The 27,471-nt window shown below is 41.6% G+C and overlaps 1 protein-coding gene across 5 annotated transcripts in view; it reads right to left on the bottom strand.

Annotated features, from left to right (window-relative positions):
* NF1 (neurofibromin 1) overlaps positions 1 to 27,471 on the bottom strand; it is a 436,753-nt gene that overhangs the window by 285,415 nt on the left and 123,867 nt on the right. For all 5 annotated transcript variants that reach the window (XM_077482413.1, XM_077482415.1, XM_077482416.1 and 2 more), the window contains exons 13-15: positions 23,989 to 24,123; positions 22,844 to 22,957; positions 15,302 to 15,381 (exon numbers count right to left, since the gene is read on the bottom strand). In XM_077482413.1, coding sequence (XP_077338539.1) covers positions 15,302 to 15,381; positions 22,844 to 22,957; positions 23,989 to 24,123 — 329 coding nt within the window. The remainder of the gene's footprint in view (positions 1 to 15,301; positions 15,382 to 22,843; positions 22,958 to 23,988; positions 24,124 to 27,471) is intronic.

Here is a 27,471-nt window from a genome sequence, read left to right as displayed (position 1 = left end):
TGGGACACAGAGTCTGGCTAATATTCATTACCTGCTGGGTTATACTCCATCATTAGGTGAATGGACACTGGTAGACCAAAGCTCTTCAGACAGGAAGTGATCCCCTATATAACCCCTCCCAAACAGGAAGCACTTCAGTTTTGTAGAAAGCACCAAATCCTCAAAAAAGAGGGGAGGGATCTCGGTGTTCCACGATGTACTCAAAGAAAAGGCTTTAGAGGTAAGTAGGATGTAAAAATTCTATTTTTCATACTGTTGTGAATTCATGAAGAAATGCATTTAATATTCACTGGCAGAGATGAGAGATTTCAAAAGGCATCAAAAAAGTGGATGAACTATAATTTTGATATTATTGAACTGTTACCCTTTTGGAGACCTTTAAAGCAAAATACATGATCTCACATGATTTTCTAAATGTTCAGGGGATTAGTTATCTATATCTGTTACAAACCCTGTATTGACACAAGAGACTGGGACAATGATAACTCTTGTCACCAAACAAGATGATGTGTACTTATCTTTGTTGGTTAGATTGACAAGACCAAACTTGCATAGGGAATGACTAAGTATTTATCACATGGAAATAACCCTCAACTAGAAAAAAACACTGTGCTAAAGTAAAGACTGTTTGGACAATATACAACCATGAAGACAAAATTCAATAGCTGACACCTTATCCAACAAAACCTAGTGTGTGAATTTTTAGGCACTTGTGGACACAGCTAAGCATTTATTGGACTGCTCAAAGTCCATCTCAAAACATGGTGTTAGAGATGCGAAAGGAATATACCAGAGTCATCCATATCTTTTATAAGTCATTCAAATTATATGTGATATTTGTAGGTCACAAAAGAGAGATTATAGTTTTTGTATCTAATGATCTAAAGAACTTTGTTATAAAGGAAATATATATGAAAGTGTGATTATAAGTAGAAGTGTTTTAGCAATTAGTATTATGAAAAACATATAATTGTGGTTATAACGGTATACAAATTTAACATATGTTTAGATAAATATTAATTGGATATATCAGAGTTAACCAGTTATCCATATAATATGTGATATTGATTGATATCTATAACCTGTGCCCTTTCTAAATGGACTACATTTTTTATAGATATACATATATAGATAACCATTTTATATAATTATGTTAAGCATATTTTCTATTATGTTGGTTACTAACATCACTGAACACTAGAAATATATTTGTTAGAACATCTATAAAAAAAACGAATGCATATTATAAAAATTTAATATATTAACTTAAAGAGATAAACATCAAACACATGTGAGGCACCTGGTGGTTGAAGGCGCTATTACCATAATTATTAGGCTCCGGGGGAAAGTTAATTATTACGTTTTGCCCACCAATGAGGAGGGAACACATACCTTTTGGGCAGAACTTAGCATCATTTTATGATCTTTTTGTTTAAGAGGATATTTAAGAAACAAGAAAAATGCCATGGAAAAAAGCTCAGGGACCCACCCTGAGAAGGGACACTGGGAGATAAACAGACTCCCAGACAGAATGACACTCATGCACCATGCATGAATACATATTTTTACATTCAATGAGATTCCTGCTCCTTGGAACAATCTAGACTAGTAGCCATTTTGGAATGGGTAAATATGCCATGTTGATTATATCTTGTATGTTCTCTAAAATATTGAAGTATTGAATATTCTATTGATAATCGTCTCCCGAATCAATAACCGTCTTTTAGATTTTTTTTCTCTAAATTTCGTTTTTCATTAAATATTTTTTGCATAGTTGCCAATTTTATTGACAAACATCCAATTTATTTCACATTAACCACTGCAGTATAATAACAGTTGGGCGTGCGAAATACAGACGTTCTGTTTAATTGTTAATTATAAAAAGGTTATTGATTCTACCGAGAAGTTATCATGGTGATATTAAGTCCAAGGTACTACACCCATTTTGTGGGTGTTTCCATTAATTGCCAAGATTTTCATGTAATGCAATCTGTATTTTAATTTCATGTAAATATTTATCTTTTGTCAACCAATAAATGTAACTATTTTGTATGATCACTTGTCTCCATGAATAAGTTTCACATGTATAGACTGACATATAGATTGATTTTGTATCTTAAAAATATTCTCGTTAAAAATTACTGAATACTGCGTGGGAAAACGTCCTTAAAAAGCACTACAATACATCATGGGACACAGAGTCGGGCTAATACTCATTACCTGCTGGGCCGTCTCAGAGCAACAGCCTTAAGTGGAGGGAGGACTGTTATATTCTTAATATCTAAATTTTAATTGGCTTTATTATACTTTATTTAGAATATGAATTCTCCATACTGTGTGAAAGAAAAAAACTCTCAATTAATCTCCATGTTATGACATGCGGTGATTGAAAAAGATTTAAAACCTATCAGGATTTTGATGAATATTGTAAATCTTATATATGCTTTTAACAGATATATGCCTATGTAACTGATATGTTTAGATGTTTCCTTCCCCCCACTTCATTAGAATGGTACACCAGATGGTAGATTGCTATGGTAACCACTCTTTAGCCCACACCCTTGTGAAGGAGGGTTTATTCTTTTGGCGCGAATTTAGAAGCTTTGGTTGATATAATCAAAAGGCTGAAGAGAAGACCTTGTCTTGGATTCCTCTAGCTTTGAAAGATGCATCTCAGCACACAAAGGGTTATTCTGCCATTTTAGAACACATGGTCAAGCTTGAAGAATTATTGTTATATCTTTGAAACGAAAGAGCGATACTAGAATTTTATCATTGTACTACTTTTTGTAAGTATTATTTTCTACTTTAGTGTGTACAATAAAACACACTTTTTGATTTACGCTGACTCAGAACTAATTAAGGAAATTCGTCTTACAATCACAAGTTTGTCTCACCAAATATATATACACATTTTTACAAGGACACCCTGCCAAACAATAGCCATCAGAACTTAAATGGCAGCCCGCAGTACACTGCGGCCAAAAGCCAAATCCTCGGCTGCTCAAACATCCTTTTGATATGATATATCCCGAAGACGTCATATGACCTCCAGTCGGGATATGAAACCACTTTGTTGCCGTCATTTTGCTATATGGCGGGCAGCAAGTGGTTAAATGAAAGGCTGACACTACTTTTGGCAAAAAGGATGGAACAGGTTGTAACAAGACTGTCGTGTTGAAGGATAAAGTGGTTCCCTGCATGAAAGGGCCGACAACTCAGACACCCTTGTGGCCAAGGTGATAGCCATTAGGAAGGCTAGCTTGTGTGACAGCAAGTCTAATGTAATTTCCTTAATAGGTTCAAATGGCTGTTTCTGTAACACAGAAAGCACCAAGTTAAGGTCCCGAGGACACATAGGTGACCCAATTGGGGGGGTGGGGGGTGCAAGAGAGCTGCCCCATGCATAAAGGTTCGGATCAGTGAATGGGAAGCTAAAGGCCTTTGGAAGAATACTGATGGTGCTGATGACCTCTGATTGCACTCAAAGCCAATTTGATTTCCACAGCTGACTGTAGAAAAGAGAAATTTTCCCAATCACATATTTCCAAAGATGCCATTTTTTGGCTTCACACCAAGCAATACAAGTTTTCCAGACCTTATGATAAATCTTCCTAGTGACAACTTCTATAGCATTCACTAGAGTAGACACCACTGATCCTGAGATGCCACGGTCTTTTAATGCAGTGGTCATCAACCCTGTCCTCAGGAACCACCAACAGGCCAGGTTTTAAGTATAACCTTGGGGAGATGCAGACTAGAACACTGCAATCACTGAGCAGCAAATGCTGTCACCTGTGATGTATTTCAGTTATCTTGCAAACCTGGCCTGTTAGTGGGCCCTGAGGACAGGGTTGATGACCACTGCTTTAACACCCTGGCTTTAATAGCCATGCTGTCAAATTTAGAGACTGTAAAATTAGGGTGGAATATAGGACCTAGACAGTAGATTGGGGCGACGTGGAAGTGTCCATGGCCGTCTATTGTCAGTCTCACAATCTCTGGGAACCAGGGCCTTATGGGCCAGGCTGGTGCAACCAGAATGACTGGAAACCCCTCTCTCCAAATCCCACGCAACATGTGGAAGGAGAGGGATCGGAAGAAAAGCATAAACCAGGGAGTACTGGCTCTATGGAACTATCAGAGCATCTGCTCCAATTGCCAGAGGATCTCTGGTTTCGAGAAACAAACTGCTGTAGCTTGTTGAACCTGGATGCCAGTAGGTTCATCAGGAACTACTGATAACGTATGTGAGCCCTTCCCTGTGGTGTTAGTCCTGCTCCTCTTTTTGGAAGACATTCAATGCCTGCAAACAAAGAGTACTTGGGTGTAATTAAAACACCTCAGAAGGGAGACCCTTTAATAGGGCTCACTAAGCCCCTATGCAACAATCCTGCAAAGCGCCTTTAGCCTGCCAAGCAACTCCCAGTGATTGACGTGACACGGGTAAGGAAAAATTAACCACTGCAAGTATTTGTTCAGAGTCTGTTCTGTGTCCCACAGCTGCCTTCTCGAAGTACCGCATGTTTGGCCTGTGCAGCTTAAATAGGTTTGTGTGCGCTGGAACGTTCTATGCGTGTGGTGCGCACGCATGTGCACAGTCCCGGCGAGCGGGCACGACTGTATTCGCGTAGGGCGCGAATCTTCGTGCACCCAGATAAAGGCTACAGCACATGTGCGGGCGAAGCCATCTGTGTCATGGTCGCCAAATTGCTGAGCCCAACGGCTCTCCTGCGAACGCACATGCCATGTCGAACCAAGGCGAAATGGCGCACCATCATACAGGTAAAAAAAAAACAGCCAGACAAAAAAAGGGGGGGGGGACTTTACCAACACCCACAGCTAGCCCAGAACTCCCCAATACGGTCACTGCAAACAGGTGTGCAAGCCTTTAGCTAGCTTCACTGATTGTTACAATCGATGGGACACCCTAAGATAATAAAATAAAGGGTTTCAGGAGCAGGGCCACTTAGAAGCCAAGGGCCCAATCTTCACCTTTCACGGCCGATTCATGTCACTTGGACCTTCAAGGACCGGGTGCCCTTTTCATGTTTAGGGTCCACTCCCTTGGCACACTGCAGGAAATGCCTTAGCGCTGCAGTGTCCAGGATTTCCACTCCACAGGGTCCAGCGCCCGGAGGCCATGTTACAGGCAAAAGCTTGCAGCATCTTTAGTCTTCTTTGTGAGGCTTGGGTACCATTTATCAAAAGAATAAAAGCCTGTGTCAAATGGTTCCAATCGGTCAATCCCTTGATTAATCTTTGGAACCGTTTGTTGGACTAGAGACCTGGAGTTCAAACAAACTCTGCCATCTACGTTTCAGACACTGATAAAAAACTGAAGTGCTTCCTGTATAGGGGGGTTATATAGGGGATCACCCTGTCTGAAGACCTTTGGTCTACCAGTGTCCATTCACCTGGAGATGGAGTATAACCCAGCAGGTAATGCTTATTAGCCTGACTCTGTATCCCACGATGTATGAAAAAGAAAGGTGCCTCCACTAAAGTTTTTCCACACCAATCCATGTTTCCACAACAACCCAACATTTTCAAAATCAAATTGTTATTGTGGCAGGCTCCCACTACCTCCAGGTGTCGGGGGTGGCGATGGGGACATGTGCCCCACCGTATGCCAGCCTATACGCGTTCTTTTTTTCTAACAGTGATTTGTCGATATGCCTGGCCAACATCAAATGTTGGTACAGGTATATTGACGACATTTTTATGGTTTGGGATGCAAGTGTAGAGGATTTAAAGAGATTTATGGGCTTCTCCAGTCCAGCCATTCATTAGAAAGCAATCCAGGGGGGGCGTGACCGGATGGTGATGGCGGCGGCGTGCGAGGAGTGAGAGAGGTGAAAGTGGTGTGTGCTCTCACCGCAACGCTGACAGCTGATGCCTGTGCCCGGTTAACAGCGCTTTGAGCTGTGATGCCCACAAGAGGAGAGGAGAGAGGAGGACGGATGTTAGTATACACTTCTTTAGTCAACTTGCTCCCATAGGCTGTTCTCACAGACTGGCTGGTACCTGGTGTCTTGTCCGTGGGGATCCTCCTTGTATACTGGAGCGGAGGAGCTGTTGGTCGATCCGGGGCTGTGGAGGCGCTGCAGAGGGGACTGCCTGTGTGGTCTAGTGAAATCCCGGTGAGGGCTCGGGAGACGAGGCGACAGCTCGATAAACACAACGAAGCCAGTCTCGGCATACCACATACCAGGTAAAAAATCCTAAACCAAACAGCTAAGCAGTGGAATAAGCAGTGAAGAGAGACCTCTGGTGGCCACCTGCAATATTGTCTGGCATCTCCTGTATGTATCAGAGGTTATATATCAGTATGTGGAAAGTACTTGAGAGATATTTCTCTTTACCTAGTATAATATGCCTGCCAGCTACCTATAGTGCTCCAAAGGGAAAATAGAAAGTGTGGAGGAGTGGAACTTATATTGTCTGAACTTTCATGAATTAACCTGCTAACAAATGTGTAAGATCTGACCAGGCTTTGAAAAGGAAGGAGAAAAAAAAAAAAAAAAAAATGTGCCGCACCTGTTTTTGTTGCTCTTGTTATTAAGAGAGGGGGATCCTAGCTGGACAGTGGGAATTGTCGGAGCTTTTGGAGGCTATATAACTAAAGTGGATCCCCACGGCATTGCGGAGGCTGCGTTGTGAGTACCCCCCTCCCCTCCCTCCCTCTTTCCCTGGAGGAGAAGAGAGCAATCCCCCCTTTTTATTTTTTAATTTTTTTGTGTTCTTTGGTTATATACCGAATCAATTATGGCAGCAAGGAGGAGAGGGGAAGAGCTGGCAGGTCAAAAGAATGTTGGAACGCAATCTTTAAGGTCAGCTAAGGATAAAGACAAGGAAAAGAGCTCCCAGGCCATGGCAACAGGGACATCAGCAGCAGCAAAACTAGAAAAATATGCGCATACTTCTGAACATACGCCAACTAAGGGAGCTCAAGTAAAAATCTCAACAGATAGAAAGAGCCAAGGGCAATCAGGACTGGTAGGGGGAAAGAACGCAGTTAAACAAACGGTGGGTACTGTCGGGAGATCCGAAACAGTGTCTATGCAGGACCATTTGATTAATGGAGAAGGAGAACCCACATTAAAGGAGGTGTTGGGGGCGGTTAATGTGTGTAAACAATCTCTAGTAGAGCTATGTGAACAAACAAGAGGCATTAAGGAGGAGCTAGCTTTGATGCAGCAAGATCTTCAAAACACGGCTGATAGGATAACAGCAGCAGAGGGGAGAATATCTCAGATTGAAGATGAGGTATACCCATTGAATCAAGAGGTCAAAGACCTAAAAATACAGATGGGGAAATTCGCAGGGAAATTGGATGAAATGGAGAACAGGCTCCGGAGGGACAATGTGAGGCTGGTAGGACTCCCGGAAAAATGTGAAGGCCCTGATCCAATTATATTTCTGGAAAATTGGCTTGTTGAAACCTTTGGAAGAGAGACTTTTTCCCAACAGTTCGCAATCGAAAGGGCGCATAGAGTCCCGGCTAGAATCCTGAACCGAGGGGGCCAACCCAGATCCATCTTACTGAAATTCTTGAATTATAAAGATAAAGCGGCTGTGCTCCGAAAGGCCAGAGAAATGGGTAGTATCACTTATAAAGGGGCCAAAGTTTCATTTTATTCTGATTTTTCCCCGGACTTACAGAAGCGCAGAGCAGAGTTCGCTGAAACCAAGCGCAGACTTCAGAAATTAGATGTTACATATGCTCTGCTGTACCCAGCCCGGTTACGAGTTGCAGCCTTGGGAGAGACTTTATTTTTTGATTCTCCTGCTGGTGTGTCAGCTTGGGTGGAGGAAAAGGGGGATCGGTTGATAAGGAGGTGAAGGGTTAGGGGGGAGGAAGGAAAGCCTCTTCCCCCCTTCCTCCTTTTCTCTGTTTTTCCTTTTTTTTTTTTTTTCTTTTTTTTTTTTTTTCTCCTCTCTCCCCTTTTTTTTTTTTGTCTAGTCTGCTTTTTTTTTCTTGGTTTGTCCATCCCTTTACTCTCCTTGCTCCCTCCTGCTCTCTCTTCCCCTCACCCCTGACTGATATCGTTGGGGGGGGGGGGGGGGGGGGTTCGGACGGGGAGATATAGTGGGTACAATGCACCTGAATTACGGGCACAATGTATATACACATGCAACGGTGGGAGGTGGGACACCCACAGTATAAAGGATTACATGAATGAAATTAGGAAGGGTAAAAAAAAAAAATGAGGCACAGGTTGGGTTTAAGGGAAGTTGGGTTAGGGAGGGGGGGAGGGGGGATAAGGTAGTATGTGAATGGGTGGGGAAGAGAAGGGAGTTTGAAGGTATGGGTGAGGTTGTAACGGTCACAGGAAAAGCCCCTAGGGGTAACCCAGAAGGGTATGGGGAGGGGTGGGGAGTAGGAACAAGGAATAAAAAGGGAAATATTAGACAGGAAAAGGGCAAAGATTGCACAGTAATAGAGGATAAATTAAAAATAACGTTGGGAATATATGAAAAGTTTATCTTTTCTCTTTCACTAAAGGGAAGTTTGGGACAGAATGGTATCACAATATTCAAAAGGATACACAAGGTTATTAGGAATTTTAGTTTGAGTAGGCTTTTTTTCTCTCCTTTTGTTCCCTCACATCTCGCAATTTTTTTTCAGAGGGGGCATAGAGAACATCCCTATGAGATCAATTATAATATTGAGACAATCCCTTTTTTCCTGTCATTTTTTACTGTTTTCTGGAAAGGTATGCAGGATAGAGTTATGAATATTGGCTCCTGGAACGTTAGAGGGATGGGTACATCAGTTAAAAAAGCAGCGGTGTTTGATGCCCTCGAAAAATGTGATATCGTGTTGGTCTGCTTACAGGAAACGCATCTAACTGAGAACTCCAAGTTGGAGAACTACAGCAGGAAATTTCCCACTCAGTTTCACTCAGTCCACACCAATTATTCAAGAGGGGTGGCTGTGTTGATAAGAAAAGAAGTAGCGTTTAACTGTCGGCAGACCAGCATCGATAAAGAAGGGAGATATGTATTTTTGCATTGTGTAATTGAAAATCGGGAGTATGTCATTGCAAATATTTATATTCCACCCCCGTTTAAACTGGATGTTTTATATAATCTAATGGAATTTATAGTAGGTAAATCTGGGATCCCAGTAGTAGCAGTGGGAGATTTCAACGAGGTTATAAATAAAAATCAGGATAGGTTCCCATCAGGGACAAATTTGCAGAGAGAGGGTGAGAGTCGGTTATCCAGGTTTATGCAAGAAGGGGGACTATTTGATTTGTGGAGAGTTCGGAATCCGGACCTCCTACAATATTCGTGTTTTTCAAGTTCTTACTCTTCACTCTCAAGAATAGATTTAGTGTTGGGGAACGAAGAAGCTAACCAAGTGGTAAGGGAAATAGTATACCAACCCAGGGGGGTGTCGGATCACTCATTGGTGACGGTATCGGTTAACTTAGAGGGGAGAAGTCCCCCGAAAGTATGGAAACTGAACCCAGTATGGCTTGAGATTATTGGGGATGCAAGCAAAGTACTATCCCAGCTAGAAGAGTTCATAGAGCTCAATAAGGATACCGCTGCAAGTGGAGTAATATGGGACGCATTAAAGGCCTACCTCAGAGGTATCCTTATTCAACAGGTGGCAAAAATTAAGAAAATATCTAGAGAATGGGAGAATACCGTTAAAAGTGAGTTAGTAGGAGCAGAAAGAGAATATATAGTAAATCCCTCCCCAGAGAAACGAAAGGTATGGTTAGATACACAGCAGAAGTATAAAGCAATGATTATCAGGAAAGCTGAGAACAAAAGACTATTCCAGAAACAAGTGGCGTTTGGGGAGGGGGAAAGTGTCGGGAAGATGCTGGCACACCTAGTGAAGACCAACTCCTCGCCATCCATCGTCCCCGCGATCAGAACAGAGAAGGGAGAAATCTCAACTCAGAATTCAGTGATTATAGATACTTTTAGATCATACTATGCAAAACTGTACAGATCGCAGGGGATGAGGGGAGACGAGGAGATGGAAAAGTTTTTTGGAAATATTAAAGTCCCTTCCCTTACCGAGGAGGAGAGAGAGACAATGGAAGCCCCATTAACATTAGAAGAAATTCAATCTGCAGTGACAGCAATGGCTAACCAGAAGTCTCCAGGACCAGACGGTCTTCCATTGGAAACCTATAAATACTATGGGAAAGTACTGCTTCCAGAGTTTCTCAGAGTGTTAAATAGGGTAAAGGAGGAAGGGAGATTGCCTACCTCGATGACGGAGACAACGATAATCGTTCTGCACAAGGAGGGGAAGGATCCGTTGGAAACTAAATCTTACCGACCTATCTCACTTTTGTGCACGGACGCAAAAATACTAGCTAAGGTACTGGCGGCCAGACTGAATAAAATTATTTCCAGATTAATACATCCTGATCAGACAGGATTTATCCCCGGTAGATCAACTAGCATGAATATTAGAAGACTATACCTTAATTTACAGATACCAACGGAAAACATAGGGAAAAGGGCAATTATGGCTTTGGATGTAGTCAAAGCCTTTGATAGTCTTGAATGGAGATACATCTGGCGAGTTCTGAGAGAATTTGGCTTTGGCTCCTCATTCATTGAATGGATAAAAATCTTATACAATGGTCCTAGTGCTAGAATTAGGGTTAACAACGAGTATTCAGATAAGATATTATTAGAAAGAGGTACAAGACAGGGGTGCCCTTTGTCACCCCTTATCTTTGCCCTTGCAATGGAACCATTAGCCATTGCAATAAGATCTAATGCTGATATGGAAGGCTTTAAAAGAAAAGCGAGGGAAGAAAAGATCGCGCTATACGCCGATGATATTCTCCTCTATCTGGGGGACGTGGAGAAGTCAACCAGGCAGGGGATGAAAGTCCTCGGGGATTTTAGCAGCTTCTCGGGATTAACAATAAATTGGGAAAAATCATCTCTGATGCCTGTAGATACACTGGAGAGTCAAACTATATCGACAATCCCGCAGTTAGAAGTAGTGGAGAAAATAAAATATTTAGGAATATACATACAAAGTGATGCAAAAAGGTATATAAGTGACAATATCGCCCCCTTATTAGTTAAATTTAAAAATAAAATCGAAATCTGGAAGAAACTCCCTCTTTCGGTTGCAGGGAGATGCAATCTTATCAAAATGCTATGGATGCCACAGTTATTGTATCTGTTGCATAATGTGCCGTTATGGATAGATATAAAGTGGTTTAAAAAAATAGAAACACTATTTAGAGAACTTATATGGAGCGGAGGTACCTCAAGAATAGGCCTACAAATTCTGCAATTACCGACAAGGAAAGGAGGAATGGCAGTACCTCACCCAAGAAGCTACTTTTTAGCTGCACAATTGCAACATCTGGGGACGAGCAATGAGCTTAGTGGAGATATAAATAGGAAGTTAATGATTACTGGGACACCTCATAAAACCATAGTAGAGGCCTTGGAGGCAAACTCATTTCCCTATAGAACGCCCACAATAAAACTCGCTCTAAAAGTATGGAAGGCAGTAAAAGCGATAAAGGGTCTAGAAGGGATGACCAAAGAAACCCCATTATGGAATAATCTGAACCTACAGGAAATGGGAATGATAGAGAGGCACAAAGATTGGGAAAGTAGGGGGATTGACAGACTGGCCCAGTTGTATGAAGGAAGTATAATAAAAACATTTAATACACTGAGAATGGAATATGATCTACCAAAACACTCATTTTATAAATATTTACAAATCAGACACGCATTATCGAAACAATTTGGTGCACCGGGGCCAGTGTGGAGCAAATCCCCCATCTATAATAGATTAAAATCTGAAGATAGTGCAAAAGGGTTTATAGCAGAAATGTATCCATATATTTGTGAAGGGAGCATAGAAACTCCAGATAAACTTAAAAGTAAAATAAAATGGGAGGAGGAAGTAGGAACATTCTCAGATGAGCAGTGGATGAGGATACTGGAGGGAGGACACTTGATATCTGTCTCACCAGCCCAGAGGGTGTCACATCTAATGCTGCTACATAGAGCCTATTATACACCGAAGAGGCTATACAGGTTTAGGCGAAGGGAAGATGATGGCTGCCCGAGATGTCAGGCGACAGGGGATTTGATGCACATGTTCTGGAGGTGCCCTAAACTGTTCCGTTACTGGTCAGAAGTTATTGCTGACTTGAATGAAACATTTGGAGTGTCGGTTGATGGGAACCCCAGAATGTGCCTATTGGGCCTGAATGAAGGAATAGGAGGGCCGGCCTGTATAAATAAAGCAGTAATGAGATGTATGTTCCAGGCAAGGAAGCTAATAGCGCCAAGGTGGCAGGCAAAAAACTCCCCATCGGTAGCGGAGTGGAGACAACTAATAACAGAGACGATCTGGAAGGAAAAAGTAGTATATGTAAGGAGAGGGAATTTTAGGGAATTTAATAAAATGTGGAAACCATGGTTAGACAAGTTGGGTTACACAGTATAAAGAACTGGAGAGAATGACGTCTGGAGGGAAGAAGGAGAGAGAGAATATGTGGTATAGGTGATAAGAAGTTAGTGGTATAGAGAGTAACACGGTCATAGTTTGGGTATGAGGGGCCCACTGCTTCTTCCTGTTATGTACGTGAGGGGGGGGGGGGGGGGGAGAGAGGGGGAGGGAAATGTTAATGTGGAAAACGGAGTGTTTAACTGTATAAAGTTTATGAATGGAAAAATTATTATGGAAAATAAATAAAGATTATATAAATAAATAAAAAGAGATTTATGGAGCGGTTAGCTGATAATAGTTTTAATTTAAAATTTACTATGGAGTATGACCTTAAATCCTTATTTTTGGATCCAACGATTCTTAAATAAGAGGATGGAACCATAAACACATCGCTCTTTAGAAAAGACACTGCTGGAAATACTCTACTGCATGCAGCGAGCTCGCATCCCCAGCCATTAATAGCATTCCGTATTCGCAATATTTGCATCTTAGACGTAATTGCTCGACTGAAGACTCTTTTGGAACTGAAGCCAACTTGCTGAGAGATCAATTCAGCAAACATGGGTATAGTAAAACTATTCTGAAGAGCTTTCAAAAAAGCCCTCAGAGATAGAACAAAACTATTGTTTGGAAGGGATGAATATCAGAACGGACATTACCAGAATAATGACATTCTAGTAATCGTTAGATTGTGTGGCAGCCCATTGGCAGCCACTGGCACTTCCTAACAGGTGATCGTATCATCAGTAAATATATTGGTGATGCTCCCCAAAATCACCTATAGGAGAGATGCCAGTCTTTGAAGGATAGGCTGGTCCATACTCATTTTCAGGAACTGACTGATGGCTTGGATGAACCACCAGGGATGTTCAGGTGCAATGGTTGTGGGTACTGTGGCTGGATGGCTCATCTTACATGCTGCCTAATGGGGAGGTTTATAATATGACATTTTTTGTTAACTGCCAGACTAAGGGGATTGTATATATAGCATTCTGTAAATGCGGATTGTTTTATATTGGAGACATTTTGGAGATGTGTATACGATCACATTTATTATATCAGGAAAAACTTACTTTATACCCCATTAGGTAGACGTGGCATTATAACATAAAAACGACATGTCCATGGTATCCTTTACAGCCCTTAAGAGGGTCAGAGAGGACCCTCGGGGCGGCAATATCGATCAAAAGTTGCTTCAACATGAAGCCAAATGGATTTTTAAATGAAATGCTACCAGAGCACCTGGCCTTAATGATTCACTTAGTTACAGATCATTTCTCTGAGTGAGATGAGACCCATGCCTTGAGTGAGTTATGCTTTCTGCTATATTCTCTGCCTTTTGTCTCCCTCGTTCTTTCCCACTGTCAACCCATATGTTCTTCGTTGAAATGCTGTAAATGGAATATGCTGATCTGCCTTGTATGTAAATATAATGTAATGTTTATTTTACGTTTAGTTGTTAGATTAACTTGGGAGAATCAATGAAATAAGCTTCATGCTTTATACACTTGTTTTGTGTAATTCTTTTAAAAATTCATTGAAATTATTTTGACCCATATTTTCCATGGTAACCCTGGAATGTGGATGGGTGATATGATCTGCAGTTACAGGATTTGGCTCCATTATGAAGGTCCGAGTAAGTCCCACTTGGCTTGGAAAACAACAGGGGGTAGTTAGGTATATATAAATATATTTGCCTTCCACCCACCCTTGATGGTGGTGTTGCGGTGGTGGCGTAGAGGGGACACTCTTACTTTGACCTTTATTTATGGTACTTGAATTTGGACTTTACATTAGGTGGTTACACAATATAGAGATGAGTCAGGCTCCTGCCTATGTCCCCGCAGTTATCATTCCTGCTATTTATTAATGTTTTCGGCTAATTTATGGGGATTACGGTCTTTGGCCAGCATTGTGGAACTGATGGGGTCCGTCTGCGCATACGCAAGGTTTCGTTTTACACCACTATATCGCCGGGGCTTGTATTATGGCGCAGTGCCTATTGGTGCCTTTATGCACATGCATGGAGCTCCATTCTTAGACTTTTTGCGTGCGATTTTGACATGGCACCTGTACTATGGAGCAGCGTCTATTGCGCTTATACCTTTGTACCTTTATGCGCATGCGAGGGATTCCATTCGTATTTGACATCTTTGCCGGCGATCTTGTCATGACGCCGATTCACTAGGCGTACTGTCTCCATAGTGATGACAGCGGGCTTCCGCCTATGAACTCCAGCCGATTTTGATAAGACTAATAGGGCTCCTGGCAGTTTTTTGCACCATTGCCAAATATTTAAGCAGTGTGGGTTCACTGAGTCAGTGTGTCTTTGGGGAGCGGAGGAGCGATAAAGGTAAAAGCCATTAAGTTAAAGTGCTGTTTGGAATTGATTCTGGCGTGCTGGCTCTATATTAGTTTGTTCATTAGGATTAGTATTTGTTCTCTTTTTCTTTAGTGTCCGTGTTGCCCTTGGACATTATAAAATATTATATATATATATGACATTGCTAGATCAACCATTATTAATTGTAGTCTGATGGAGCTGCGCTTTGGATTATTTCCAGTATTGGGACCCTTTGTATCGAGGTTCTGGCATTGCTGTGCCTTCGCAAACACGCCCTACATTAGAAGCAGATGTGAACCTAGTCTAAAGAAACACATCAACAGCGATTAATCCTCAACGCCCCAATAATCAGGTCAAGCACTTATATATGGTCTATGAACAAAGCATTTAAGGAAAAATTAAGATTTTTTGTAACACCATTATGGATATTAAAATATAAACCAAAGCCAAGTATTTACTGCTAAGAGGAAAACCTTTTTACTCACCTAATTTCCCAAAATGTCTCTACTGGTGCATCAGGATTCCAAAGTTCAATGCTGTCTGACTGATGTAGAACCAACAAAGCCTGGGGGGGGGAACAGAAAAACAGATTATAGGGTGGACGGTTACTACAAATGCTACATTTCATGCATTTATATTTTTGATTATACAAGAACTGTTTGGTACAAAACAGCAAAGAGAAAAGAAAAACAGAGGAAGAGTACAAACTGTTTAAGTAGGCAAATTAGGACCAGTGTAGTATGAAAATAAGTTTTTAAAAATGACAGACTAACATGTGCAATTATCAAAAATTCTTCCTAAAATTGTACTACACAAGACATTATAATAAAACCAATCACGGTGGTTGCCCAGTGCGATTCAGGATCCCCAGTATAACTAACATTAAACAAGTAGTAGTAGATATGACATCCATAGTTGTATCCAAAGGGTATGTAATGTCTTACAGATAGTAGAAGCTTCAATATATCACAGCTCTGTGTATTCTCAGAAATACTTTGAGGGTGCAGTGATGTTGCCATTTGTTGAAAGATACACTGTAGCAGTTAGAAATTAGACCTTGAACATTCATCTCTGCTGGTAGTAATATTGCTAAAGAGCCCTTGTTTTGCAGGATGGCAATTTCAAAGTCTAATGTTTCTCAAAAGATTATGCATCGATGCAAATATATTTGGTGGTAGCTTTTGCAATAGGGGCAATATAGCCAGGGGGCCTCAAACAAAATCACATATCAGACAGTTATTCTATAAGTAGATAGCAGCTATGTAATAAGCAAGTGAGGTTTGCTCATACAAAGCCCTTTTATTTGCTTGAAGTCAAAAGATACATTCCAGCTACATTGAATGTCCTTGTAAAAGGGGGGGGGGGGGGGGGTAGAAAGAGATATAGCTATTGCTGTATTGGCAGTTGCTGTATATAGGCTGGTAAGGGACGGATTTTCCCTATTGGTATTCAGCGGTAAGAGTAGAAGCAAATGAGGAGGTGGAATAGAAAGCAAGTGATGCACAGGTATAGTAGTTATTTCAACCTCTGATGTGTGTAACAGCTTTTCTGACCTCCTTCCTTCTAGAACTCTAATATCCCTCATGCTAGTATCCAAGCCATTGAACATTGCAACTTGAGCACGGATTGATCAGAAGGGAGCAAAGCAAGTACAGATATTGCAAAGTTGAAAATAGTTTAAATTATATGACTTACTGCTCTACCTTCACTGTGTAGGTCAATTTTGCACTGTTTTAGCCTGGTAGTTGGTAGCTGTGTTTGCCAGAGTGAAACAGCTATAGGTCGCTTCAATTTTTCTGTTGCCAATATTCCCTCACTTTATTACAGAGTGCAGATGAAGCCAGTCGGCTGTTCCTTGTGCGGTGTGTGTATGCATGTATCTCAATGTGGGGACACCCTGGTTCCACATCCAGGTGCGATGACGTCATTTCATTGACATTTGAGTTTCTTCCACCAATCCGCAGGCTTCCTCCGTGCAACAGAGTTGCACCTACACCCCCCGAGCACACTATATTGCCATTTACTCTTTTCCTTGTACCCCTTCTTCTTATAGACTTTCAGTGCTGTATATTTCCAGGCAGCTGCCTGGGAATTTTATAACCATAATTCTACTCCAATTTCTGACCTAACTTGGACTAGTAAAGTTGGATGTGCTCATGTTCGTTCTTCCTTGCATATGATATTACTGTTGCTGTATCATGGCTGACATAATCCTTGGGTCATGAACATCTGGGATGTTCATGACCCTTTGAAGAGGACCATGATCTCCTCCTGTATAAAGCGATTCAAGCCTCTGATAGTTTCCAGGAAACTCACCTTACTTAGGACACCGTCTCATGCCTTATTACTTGTGGTTACTGGGAAGCCATCACTCCACACATCAAAATTATTCACACGGGGTATATGTCCTGATTCACAGGGCTTTGGGCTTTTTGGAGTTGAGTTCTAGGTTGGCCTCTGATGGTCGTTTTATTTTTCTACACTGCGAACTGTATGCCATTACTAATGTGCTAACTTTTACATCTACCACCTACCGTCTAGGGAGCAGTCATAAGGGAGTTACTGTCGTACCTGGCTGACAAACGAGATACCCCAGTGTTTTTTTCTTTGGGATTTCAATTCCTACCTAGAAACACATGTTGTCCGGCCAAGCAGGGTCAGAACCACAGCCTTGGGTAACAATCTCAGAAGTGGACTGGACTGGACTGACCATTGGCAATTTAAATACCCTCTGGACAGTTTTGTAGTTTCTCCAAATCCCACGGCTCCCTATCTAGAATAGACCTCTACCCGGGTAATACCTTTAGCATCCCCTTGGTGTCATGCTTAGAATATTCACCGCGAGGAGTGTCTGACCATTCCCCTCTGGTGGTTTGGCTCCGGGCCCAAAAGCCCTCATCCCTTCCTAAAGCCCTATGGAAATTAAACGCCTTTTGGTGAGAAATATTTTCCTCTCCTGAGAGTATAGATGCCCAGATATAGAACTTCTTTGTCACCAAGGTGTTGGGGAGGAACCAATATGCTGGGAGACCTTCAAAGAACATTTAAAGGAGGAATCTTTATAACATTCACCCAAAAAAAAAAAAAAGTTTGTTTTACAGGTTGAAAGCCAGGTTCAACAGTTGGAATTACAATATATTTTTACCTCACTTGATTCCATAAGGGAGGCATGGATAACAGCCCAGTATTCTCTGGTTTGGTTGAAAACCTCAGATGCGGAAAGTAAACGTTTTTTTTTCTAAGTTCTATATAGAGTTGGAGAAGACAAGGCTTTTGTTGCTAGAATAGCTATGTCTCACTAGTCCTCCCCCACCATAAGTCACATAATCGCCTGATGGTTGCATAGTAAACCGCCCTGAAATTATCACTAAGAAGCGGACTCAATACCTTGGTTGAGGTGCAAAGGCCGGCTGCCTAGTTCCCTGCATCCAAGACTCCTGGGAATGACAATATCCCAGTTGAAGTGTACACAAGGCATGGGGAATTTATACTGCCAAAACTACTGCAGGTCTTTAATGCTGCTTAGGAAGCCCAATGTCTACCCGAGTCAAGGGCTAACATTGTTCTACTCCTGAAGTCGGGTAAGAACCCATTGGATCCAGCGTCTTACAGGCAGAGCGATGTTAAAAATCTAGCCAAGGTACTTGCCAGGTGTCTCAATGAGGCTATTCTGTATTATATACTGCGGCGGCTGGTGCTCAAACAAACTGAAAAATTAAACTGTTAGTGTGGATAAAACTGTGCCCATCAATTGCAGCATCACTGTGCCAATCACAGTAAGCCAATCACATCCACATTTCAAGTAAAAGAAAATAAAACCACTTAACAGCAAGTTGCCTTCTATTCACTTTCAGATCGGCCAGGTTGACTCGAGAAACTAGAAGTGACGCCGCGGGACCCACCATTTACTAACCACAACAGGAAACAATGCTACAGTGGGAGTGTTCGGGGCACAGAGCTCTGCGCCCGGAGGATATTCTAAAGCAGGGCTCAACAAACCCCGGGCGCCAGGTCACATTTGCGACTAGAATTAGCGACCTGGCGCCTGGGGCAGCACAGCTGGGGGGTATCCCGTCTACGTGCACACCCCCTCCCCCCGGCGTGATAGTGTTGGGCCCGGGAGGCCTTCTGAGGTCCTATGCTTCCTTCAGGAATCTGGCGCCCTCTTGTGGTGGCCTTTGGTATGACAACCAGCAATGCTAATGGGAGCTTCCCCTGCCTCTTTTCACTGCCTGCCTATTTTCTTCCCTTTACTTTGAATAAAAAATATATATGTTTAGGGGTTCTAACACCCTAGAGAATAAAATGGCGGTTGTTACAATACTGTCACACCGTATTTGTGCAGCGGTCTTACAAGCACACTTTTTTGGGGAAAAACAATTTAATTAAAAAAATAAGACCGGTAAAGTTAGCCTAATTTTTTTTTTTTATATTGTGAATGATAATGTTATGCCGAGTAAATTGATACCCAACATGTCACGCTTCAAAATTGCGTCTGCTCGTGGAATGGCGACCAACATATACCCTTTAAAATCTCCATAGGCGACTTTAAAAAATTCTGCAGGTTGCATGTTTTGAGTTACAGAGGAGCGCTAGAATTATTGCTCTCCCTCTACCGATGACGGCGATATATCACATGTGTGGTTTGAACACCGTTTTCATATGCGGGCGCTACTCACATATGCGTTCGCTTCTGCACGCGAGCTTGGCGGGACAGGGTGTGTTTAAAATAATTTTTTTTTTTCTTATTTTTTTTAACTTTTATTTTAAAATTTTTCACTGCTTTCAAAAAAAATTGTGCCACTTTTATTCCTAATACAAGGAATGTAAAAATCCCTTGTAATAGAAAAAAGCATGACAGGTCCTCTTAAATATGAGATCTGGGGTCAGAGAGACCTTACATCTCATATTTACACTAAAATGCAATTACATTTTTTTTTGTCATTTGAAAAACAAAAAAAAAAAAAAAAAAAATGTCCCTTTAAGAGCTATGGGCAATGACTTGGATACAGGTGGGGGGGGGGACCCGATGGGCCCCCGCCCATCTTCCCCTCACTCGTCTCCATGTCAGGCCAGGGACAGGTCCGGATTGCCATTACCAACCTGGCTCTTAACTTTTTTAGCTGGCTCCTAGAATCCAAGCAAATTTGTCAAGCCCTGTTCTAAGGGAAGCCAATAGAGCTTCCTGTTTGCATTCATGTCATGCTTCCCATAGCACCTGTGTGCCCGGCGTCCTGCACACACTTAAAGGGCCATTATTTTTTTATGATGAGTAGTATGGGGGGGCGTCCCTGTTGCTATTTGCAGTTGCCATTTAACCACTGGCTGCCCTGATCTGTGCCAATCCATTGATTACTGGGTTTAGATATGGTGAATTGCATGAGAAACTCATGTCATATGCAGATGACATGCTGCTGCTCTTTTTTACAAATCCAGCTTTATTGTTATTGGATGGCGGAACAGGGCAGTCAGTCGCAGCAGCCTGTCCTATAACTACCATCTTAAGGTTTCAATATCTGGGGATGTTACTGCTAACATATTGGACTATTGCCACCTCAATATACATCCTTTACTGTCCAGGTTTAGAGATGGGGTGAACACCTGGAGTAAACTGCGACTGTCAATAACAAGCAGGATCAATTTAAATAAGATGCTTTCGATGCCCCAACTGCTGTATCCCCAGCACAATTCACCAGTGGTAGTCCCATTAAAATCCTTCAGAATAGTTGAATCTATCTTTAGAATATACCCCCCCCCCCCACACATTAGAGTGCAACAACTTCAAGACCCCAAGGACAAGGATGACTTGGCACTCCAATCCCTGGCTGTATTATATTGCAGCCCAGTTGCAACATCTTACCGGCGAGTTTTTTATGCCACCTTACTTGGAACCCCCAAACATTATATTTTTTTAGCAGAGACTCTTAGAGAACAAAATGGCGATTGTTGCAATATTTTATGTCACACGGCATTTGTGCAGCGGTGGTTTAAACGCAACTTTTTGGGAAAAGGAACATGAATTAAAAAAAAATCGAAACAGTAAAATTAGCCCAATATTTTTGCATAATGTGAAAGATAATGTTACGCCGAGTAAATAGATACCAAACATGTCATGCTTTATAACGGCACGCACTCGTGGAATGGCGACAAACTACGGTACCCAAAAATCTCAATAGGCAACATTTTCATTTTTTTTTCCGGTTACCAGGTTAGAGTTACAGAGGAGGTCTAGTGCTAGAATTATTGCTCTCACTCTGGCGATCGCAGTGATACCTCACATGTGTGATTTGAACACCGTTTACATGTGCGGACACGACTTCCGTAAGCGTTTTCTTTGCTGCGCGATAAAAAAATTTTTTTTTAATAAATTCTTTTGATCACTTTGATTGCTGTCACAAGGGATGTAAACATCCCTTGTGACAGTAATAGGTGGTGATAGGTACTCTTTATGGAGGGATAATGGGTCTAAAAGACCCGCGAACCCTCCTTTACACTTCAAAGTATTCAGATCGCCATTTTCGGCGATTCTGAATACTGTATTTCTTTTTTTAAACCGGCACCATTGGCAGCCTATTAAACGGGAAGTCACGTCATGACGTGGTTTACGATTAGGAAACTGGAATGATGCCGCTTACGGCTTCAAGCCAGTCTCTCCCTAGCCGCCAGAAGCAGCGGATGTTCGATCGGGGCTCACGATTGAACGGGAGCTCGGTAAGAGCGGTGGGAGGCGGCGTCCCCTCTCGCTCCTCCGGCATAACAGTTGAGCGGCTTTTAGCCGGATCAGTTGTTATGGCTGGAAAACCGATCGCCGGCTCTAAAAAAACTGTACCGGGATGGTGCGGGCATCATCTCGGTATACCCTCCGAAAGTCGAGTACGCACATCTGCGTAAGCTCTGCAGGAAGGGATTAAGATGTACTGGAGCAGATTTCACCCCTAGTGGCTTAGAAACTGGATTGTTTGTTAAATCACATAAAATCTTTACCACTTGCAACCTTTTACACACAGTTTGGTTTAATGCTAAACAGCTGCAGGGGGTCGAGGAATTAACAGCCTATAGCTCTTACGGTGGTTAGGGCTCAGGGTGACTAGACTCAGGGGTTTGCGATCAGGTCCACAATTTTCAGACCAATTTCCTCAGTAAAACATGCTAAAGGTCTTATATATCAGTGCTACAATATGTTACTGAGTGACTATTTGGATAGCTATCCCATCAAGGCTTAAGAGAGATGTGGGATCACTGTCAGGTGATCAGTGGGGAGATACAGGTGGTGGTAACTAGCTCCTTAATCTCCTCACAAAAACTATCCCAGTTCTACATAGTACTGAGATCACATCTCTCACCTGCTGAACTGCATAAAATGGGCATGCTCACTGACCCCTTGTGTTATAGATGTAAATGGGACAGGGGATTAGGTATGTTAAGCAAACTAATACCTGAGGAGCCCATGAGAGTATTGGTAAATCGCATTCTTCCAAGCCTGCAAAATACTTTTTGCTTTGGAAATCTGACTCTCCTTCACACCATATGTGGTTAACACACTGGACATAACCTTATTTTTTTTTTAAACTGTGTACCAACACAGAGGATGCTTAGGAAAGTTTGAAAGGTTATTGGCACCATGGGTAGACACTCCTGGACTTAAAGCGTTGGAACTCGTTCAGATACAGCTTATACAATGTCCAGACAGACCAGTTTAGTCTAAGCTAGGCATAGCAAATAACTCATTGGAGATTGTCTATGTTTAATTTGGTTCCATGTAATACACTTGTAGGTCAACATCTGGGATGTATATATACCTGGTTGAAGTTTGTAGTTGTACAAGTGAATCATTTTCCTTGTAATCTGTTCTTGTTCATTTTAAGTTCAATAAGGAGCCCGTTTGATTAAAAATAAAAATAAAGATTTTTGCACAATTTTGAAGACAGATTCTGTCCCACACCCAGCAAAACTTACTAAGCAATTGTAATTTCACACTAACATGATTCAGTTTCACTCAGCTCAACCAGTGAAACCAGATACCTCACCTCCATGGCTTCCTGGCCTATCTCAGGCATGTTTGTCTGTGGAACCAGCTGCACCAATCCATTTATTAGCTCTGCAGAGCTGTTCTGTGTGTCAGGGCCGGGTTTTCCTGGGTTCTAGAATATCGATAGAAAAACATGTAAAGTTACTGATGATTTAACAAAGACTGAGCTTTCAAAAAGCTGTAAACTGGGACAGGCAGGAAGTTTCTGTTTAAGCATGTTTTCTCTAGTATGAATTATTTGCATACTTTCGGATTTTACACCGAGTTTAAAAATATTGTTTCTTTGAGTTCATTGAAGGACGCTGGAAGTCTTTCACCTTCAGGTTTTACTGCTGCCCAAGGACACAGGGATCACAGAGCATGCCGTCCATGCACTAGACGCGATCACGGGAGGATGGCCACACTGTACCCGTCATTTGGCTATAGCGTGGCTGGAAAAGCGGTTAAACCACAAACCTGAGGGACTCAATTTCCAATTACGCTTTAGGACACACAAGCCTGGCTATCAACACGCATTTCTATTTAAGAGGTCAAAACCAAAGTGTACTGGATACCAGTCAATGAAAAAAAAACGTATGGCTTACGACCAACCTGGAAGGTCTGGATTTTGACATTCTTCCCTAGAGGTTTTGACCACAGGCTACTAGACTTGTAAAAACACAATCTATACAACCACATTATTGGCAACTTGTGTAACCCCCTCCCTGCCAAACGCCCAAAAGGCCCTACCCCTTTTCCCTACGTTTTTCTTGTTTCTTTTATTCCCCCAATTCACTCATTGGACTCTTCAAACAAGCAGGGCATGGAAGAGGAATGCATAGTTACATAGTCAGGTTGAAAAAAGACACAAGTCCATCCATATGCATATCTGAAAGCCTCTGTTTTATGGGATCCAGAGGTGCTGCTACAGGAAATCTGAACTGAGCTCAAAGCATCTCAAGGTACCTTCTAGGAAACAAAACTTTTTACATATCTATTAGTTTTCTTGAGTTTTTAATAGAGACTTCCAAGGAGATCCAACCCTTCCCTAATTTACAATGAAAAATGTTTGGCTAGAAATGCAATTTAATATAAAGCACAAAAAAATAAAAAAAATAAAAATAAAAAAAAATAAAACACACCCCCCACAACATATCTACTTACATACAATAGCAACTTTGGGTCTCCATGAATGAGCTTGACCAAGGACAATAGCAAGTATTTGTAACTTCTAGTTTCCACATCGGTTGGTTTCTCTTTAAACTTAAGGTATGGCATTTTCTCTTTAAATGTAAGACTCTGAGGAAAAATTCCAACAAATAAGGATGAGTGACTTAATATGCAACTAGTGGTAAATTAGCATACTCACTCAGTGTAAACACAAAATAGGCATTTGAACATGTGACAAAATCTAAGTCCCCAAACCTTTAGAAATTGATCAACGGCCTCTTTAAAAAGGCTATCCAACTAAGGCTGATTTTTTTTACCAATACTTCTAAATAATTCTATTATAATAATTTAACAAAGGAGAAAGCAAAGGAAGAAATTGAAATACAAGTTAAACAGTGCCAGTAACCAAGATCTCTCCAAAGTTGTGCCTAAGGGATATGGAGGTAAAGGCAGATACAGCAGGTAAACAATGTGACTCATAACTATACTGCAATATCAGTCTGGGTTGGATGAGCCAATACATGCCCACAAATGGCTGAACCTGAACATAGGGCTTGCTAGAAAAAAAAAAAAAAAAAGAGGAGCTTTAACTTGCCTTTAAATTCAACATCTTGGAGTACAGTACAAGACACAGGCAAAGTATTCATAGACCTTGGGTCGTACCTTCAGATGACTGGACACTTGCAAAGCTTTCAAAAGACAAGCGCTCTAGGTGCCGCCCCTAACACCCTGCCCTACTTCTAAGTCTTCTGTTTGGTAGCAAGCAATACAAAGTAACCAAGGAATGGAAGAGGGTGCCCTGTGGTCCTGTACGCCAAGATATGGTATTTACATGAAGTCAAAATTACTCTTTATTCCACAGTACAGAAAAAGGGCATTCATTGACCCTGGGACTTCCCCAAGCAATAAAGACCGGGCAGCAACTAGGGAAAAAAAAAAACTGTACCAACAAGGTTCAACAAACCCAACTACTGAGTGCTGCTGTAAGAACCTTGCGGCAAGAGCTGCATTCACAGAGGAACAGACATCCACATGTTAGAACTTTATAAGGTTTCAACAGAACACTAGGTGGTGGCCATACAAAGCTGGGCAACAGAGGCCTGGTCCACAAACACCCAGGAAACAAATTTTGGTCAAGACCTAATTGTAAGAAAGCCAAAAAGAAAGGGGCAGAGTAAACTGGGACTGAAGTGCCTGTGTTCACCCCAGGAAAAAAAGGATTTTCAAGTACAATATCATATCTTTATGGAAGTGACTTTTCTTGCTATTAGCAAGGGGTGAATTAACAGACTTGGAGATCTCTATCCGTTAAGACTTGGGTTTCAACAGCCATGCAGGGAGCATGATGAAGAAAAGGTTCTGTACAGGTCTGGCCTCTTAAGAGGTCAGGGGTTGTTCCCTAGTAGTTTAAGCATGTCTGTGTAGCAGGTTCTTCTGGACAAGTTTGGTGCAATGATAATCATTGGTTTCTCACGCTCTAACCTGTGGCACAGATTAGGTATAAATCTCACTGGGGGAAAAGCAAATATTCTAATGCCAGGGCTAAAGGATCCTTGGTCCTGGCCACAGAGGTGGTTTGTTGTTGAACCTAGAGGCAAGGATGTCCTTATTCTGGGTCCCCCACCTTTGAAAAATTACATTGAAAATGTCTGGATGTCCATTCCCCTTGATCCTGGCGGTGGCAACGTAGGTAATCTGCTTTCCAGTTTTTCATTCCTGGGATCTGGACTGCAGAGATCTCTAAAGAGTGAGTCTCCGTCCATGAGATCATGTGGCTTGCTTTCTTTAAGGCTGCAAGATTCCTGGGGCCCCCTTGATGGCAGATGTAGGCCATACATTGTGGCACCGTGACTGCACCCCGATTGGCTCCAGGATGCTATGATGGTGAGGTCTCAAATGAAATTGCACAAGTATTTAAAGGAGACTACTATGAGACAACTCTCATAGATGATCTCATTCTTGAGTTAAGAGAACTTAATACTCTGAAAGAAATACCTTTTCTTTGGATGTGTTCAGGACCAGACCTAAGTATTTCAGGCAAAGAGAAGGCTAGAGAGCAGATTTTTGAAAACTCATTACCCAGTTGAAATCATCTGAATTATTATGTGGATGATTGCAGGCAGCTAGAAAGATGAAGGGTCATTCAAGGAAGGCCATCTAAAAACCTGTTAACTGGATGTCCTGGAGAAGGGCAAAAAAGGCTTCCAGGATCTTGGGGAATTAACTTGAGTAGAGGATAGGCCAAAAGGCAGTGCAACTAAAAAAAATGACCATCTGCCACTGCAAAGCACACAAAGCACCGATTAGGTGGATAAATGGGAATATGTAGATAGGCATCTTGTATGTCTATGGATGTCAGGTATTGATCGTCTTAGAGAGGCAACAATTGGCCTTGTGGAATCCATGTGTAATTCAGGAATTTGAATTTGTTGAGGAATTTTAAAGTAGTATTCCAGGCTGACACCTAACATTTATGCTGATTAACCTGTGTAAGAAAGCTGTACACACTTAACTATTTTCAGGCTGACCTGGTCCAGTCAGGTGATCCAACTACCAAGCGTCAGCCAGCAGCAGATGCAGGGGAGAGAAGGGAGCCCCAATAGATCAGCCATTGGAACCCTATGGATGAGTCACCACTCCCAGACATTCCTAGCCATTGTCAAGTGCTCTCTGCTCGAAGAGTCGAACAGACAAATTAAATCGGGACATGGACAGTTACACTTGTGTGCCATTTACATGGAAAAAGTAATTATTCTGACAAGAAACAAACAATGGAAAACAGTATGCTAAGATTCTCTTTACCTAGCTACACATACCTATATGAAACTATTAATTGAGAAACGCTACCTATTTGCATATGGAATTAAATTCCATGACTACTGTGGTAACTATACACAGAGGACCCAAAAAAGCCTGAAGCTTCTTCTGTGGTAGTTACAATAGGTCCTACTGACAGCAGCAGAAGCCCACTGCCATGCAAAACAGTGACTGGTTGGCAACTGATCATGTGCCCGATCGCAGACACTGAAAAAAAAAAAAATAGGCACGTAGAAAATGAAGCATCGCTATTGGCCAATAATCACCAACTAAGCCCTCATCTAAAAAATGTCATACATTTTTTACTCTAATAAATGGTATGTTTAGCTTAAAGTCTAAAAATGTATACTTCTAGGAGGGTGAAAAATCAGAAGTTCATTCAAGTAGGCTGAATCACTCACTGTTCTACATGCACCAAAATAGTTTTAAAAAAGGCATTGAGGGTCACCATTGTTTTAACACACATTAAAGAGGTTTACAAACATTCAAAGCCAAATGAAATCAAATGCAGTCTTAAAAATTTAAGGCAATTCTTAAATGCATGAAGGTGGTCTCTGTTGCTATAAAATCTTTTTTTATTTTTCTATTTGAATGTAGAGAAACTCGATGGAAACAGAATATTCAATGACTGAATATGCACAAATCATAAGATGCAAAATT

Source organism: Lithobates pipiens, unplaced genomic scaffold (assembly GCF_037356315.1).
Source record: "Lithobates pipiens isolate NorthernLeopardFrog02 unplaced genomic scaffold, aLitPip1_a1.2 Scaffold_16, whole genome shotgun sequence".
Classification (NCBI taxonomy): Eukaryota; Metazoa; Chordata; class Amphibia; order Anura; family Ranidae; genus Lithobates; species Lithobates pipiens.
The sequence above is the reverse complement of the archived record's forward strand: the minus strand, read 5'-3'. Positions and strand labels throughout refer to the sequence as shown.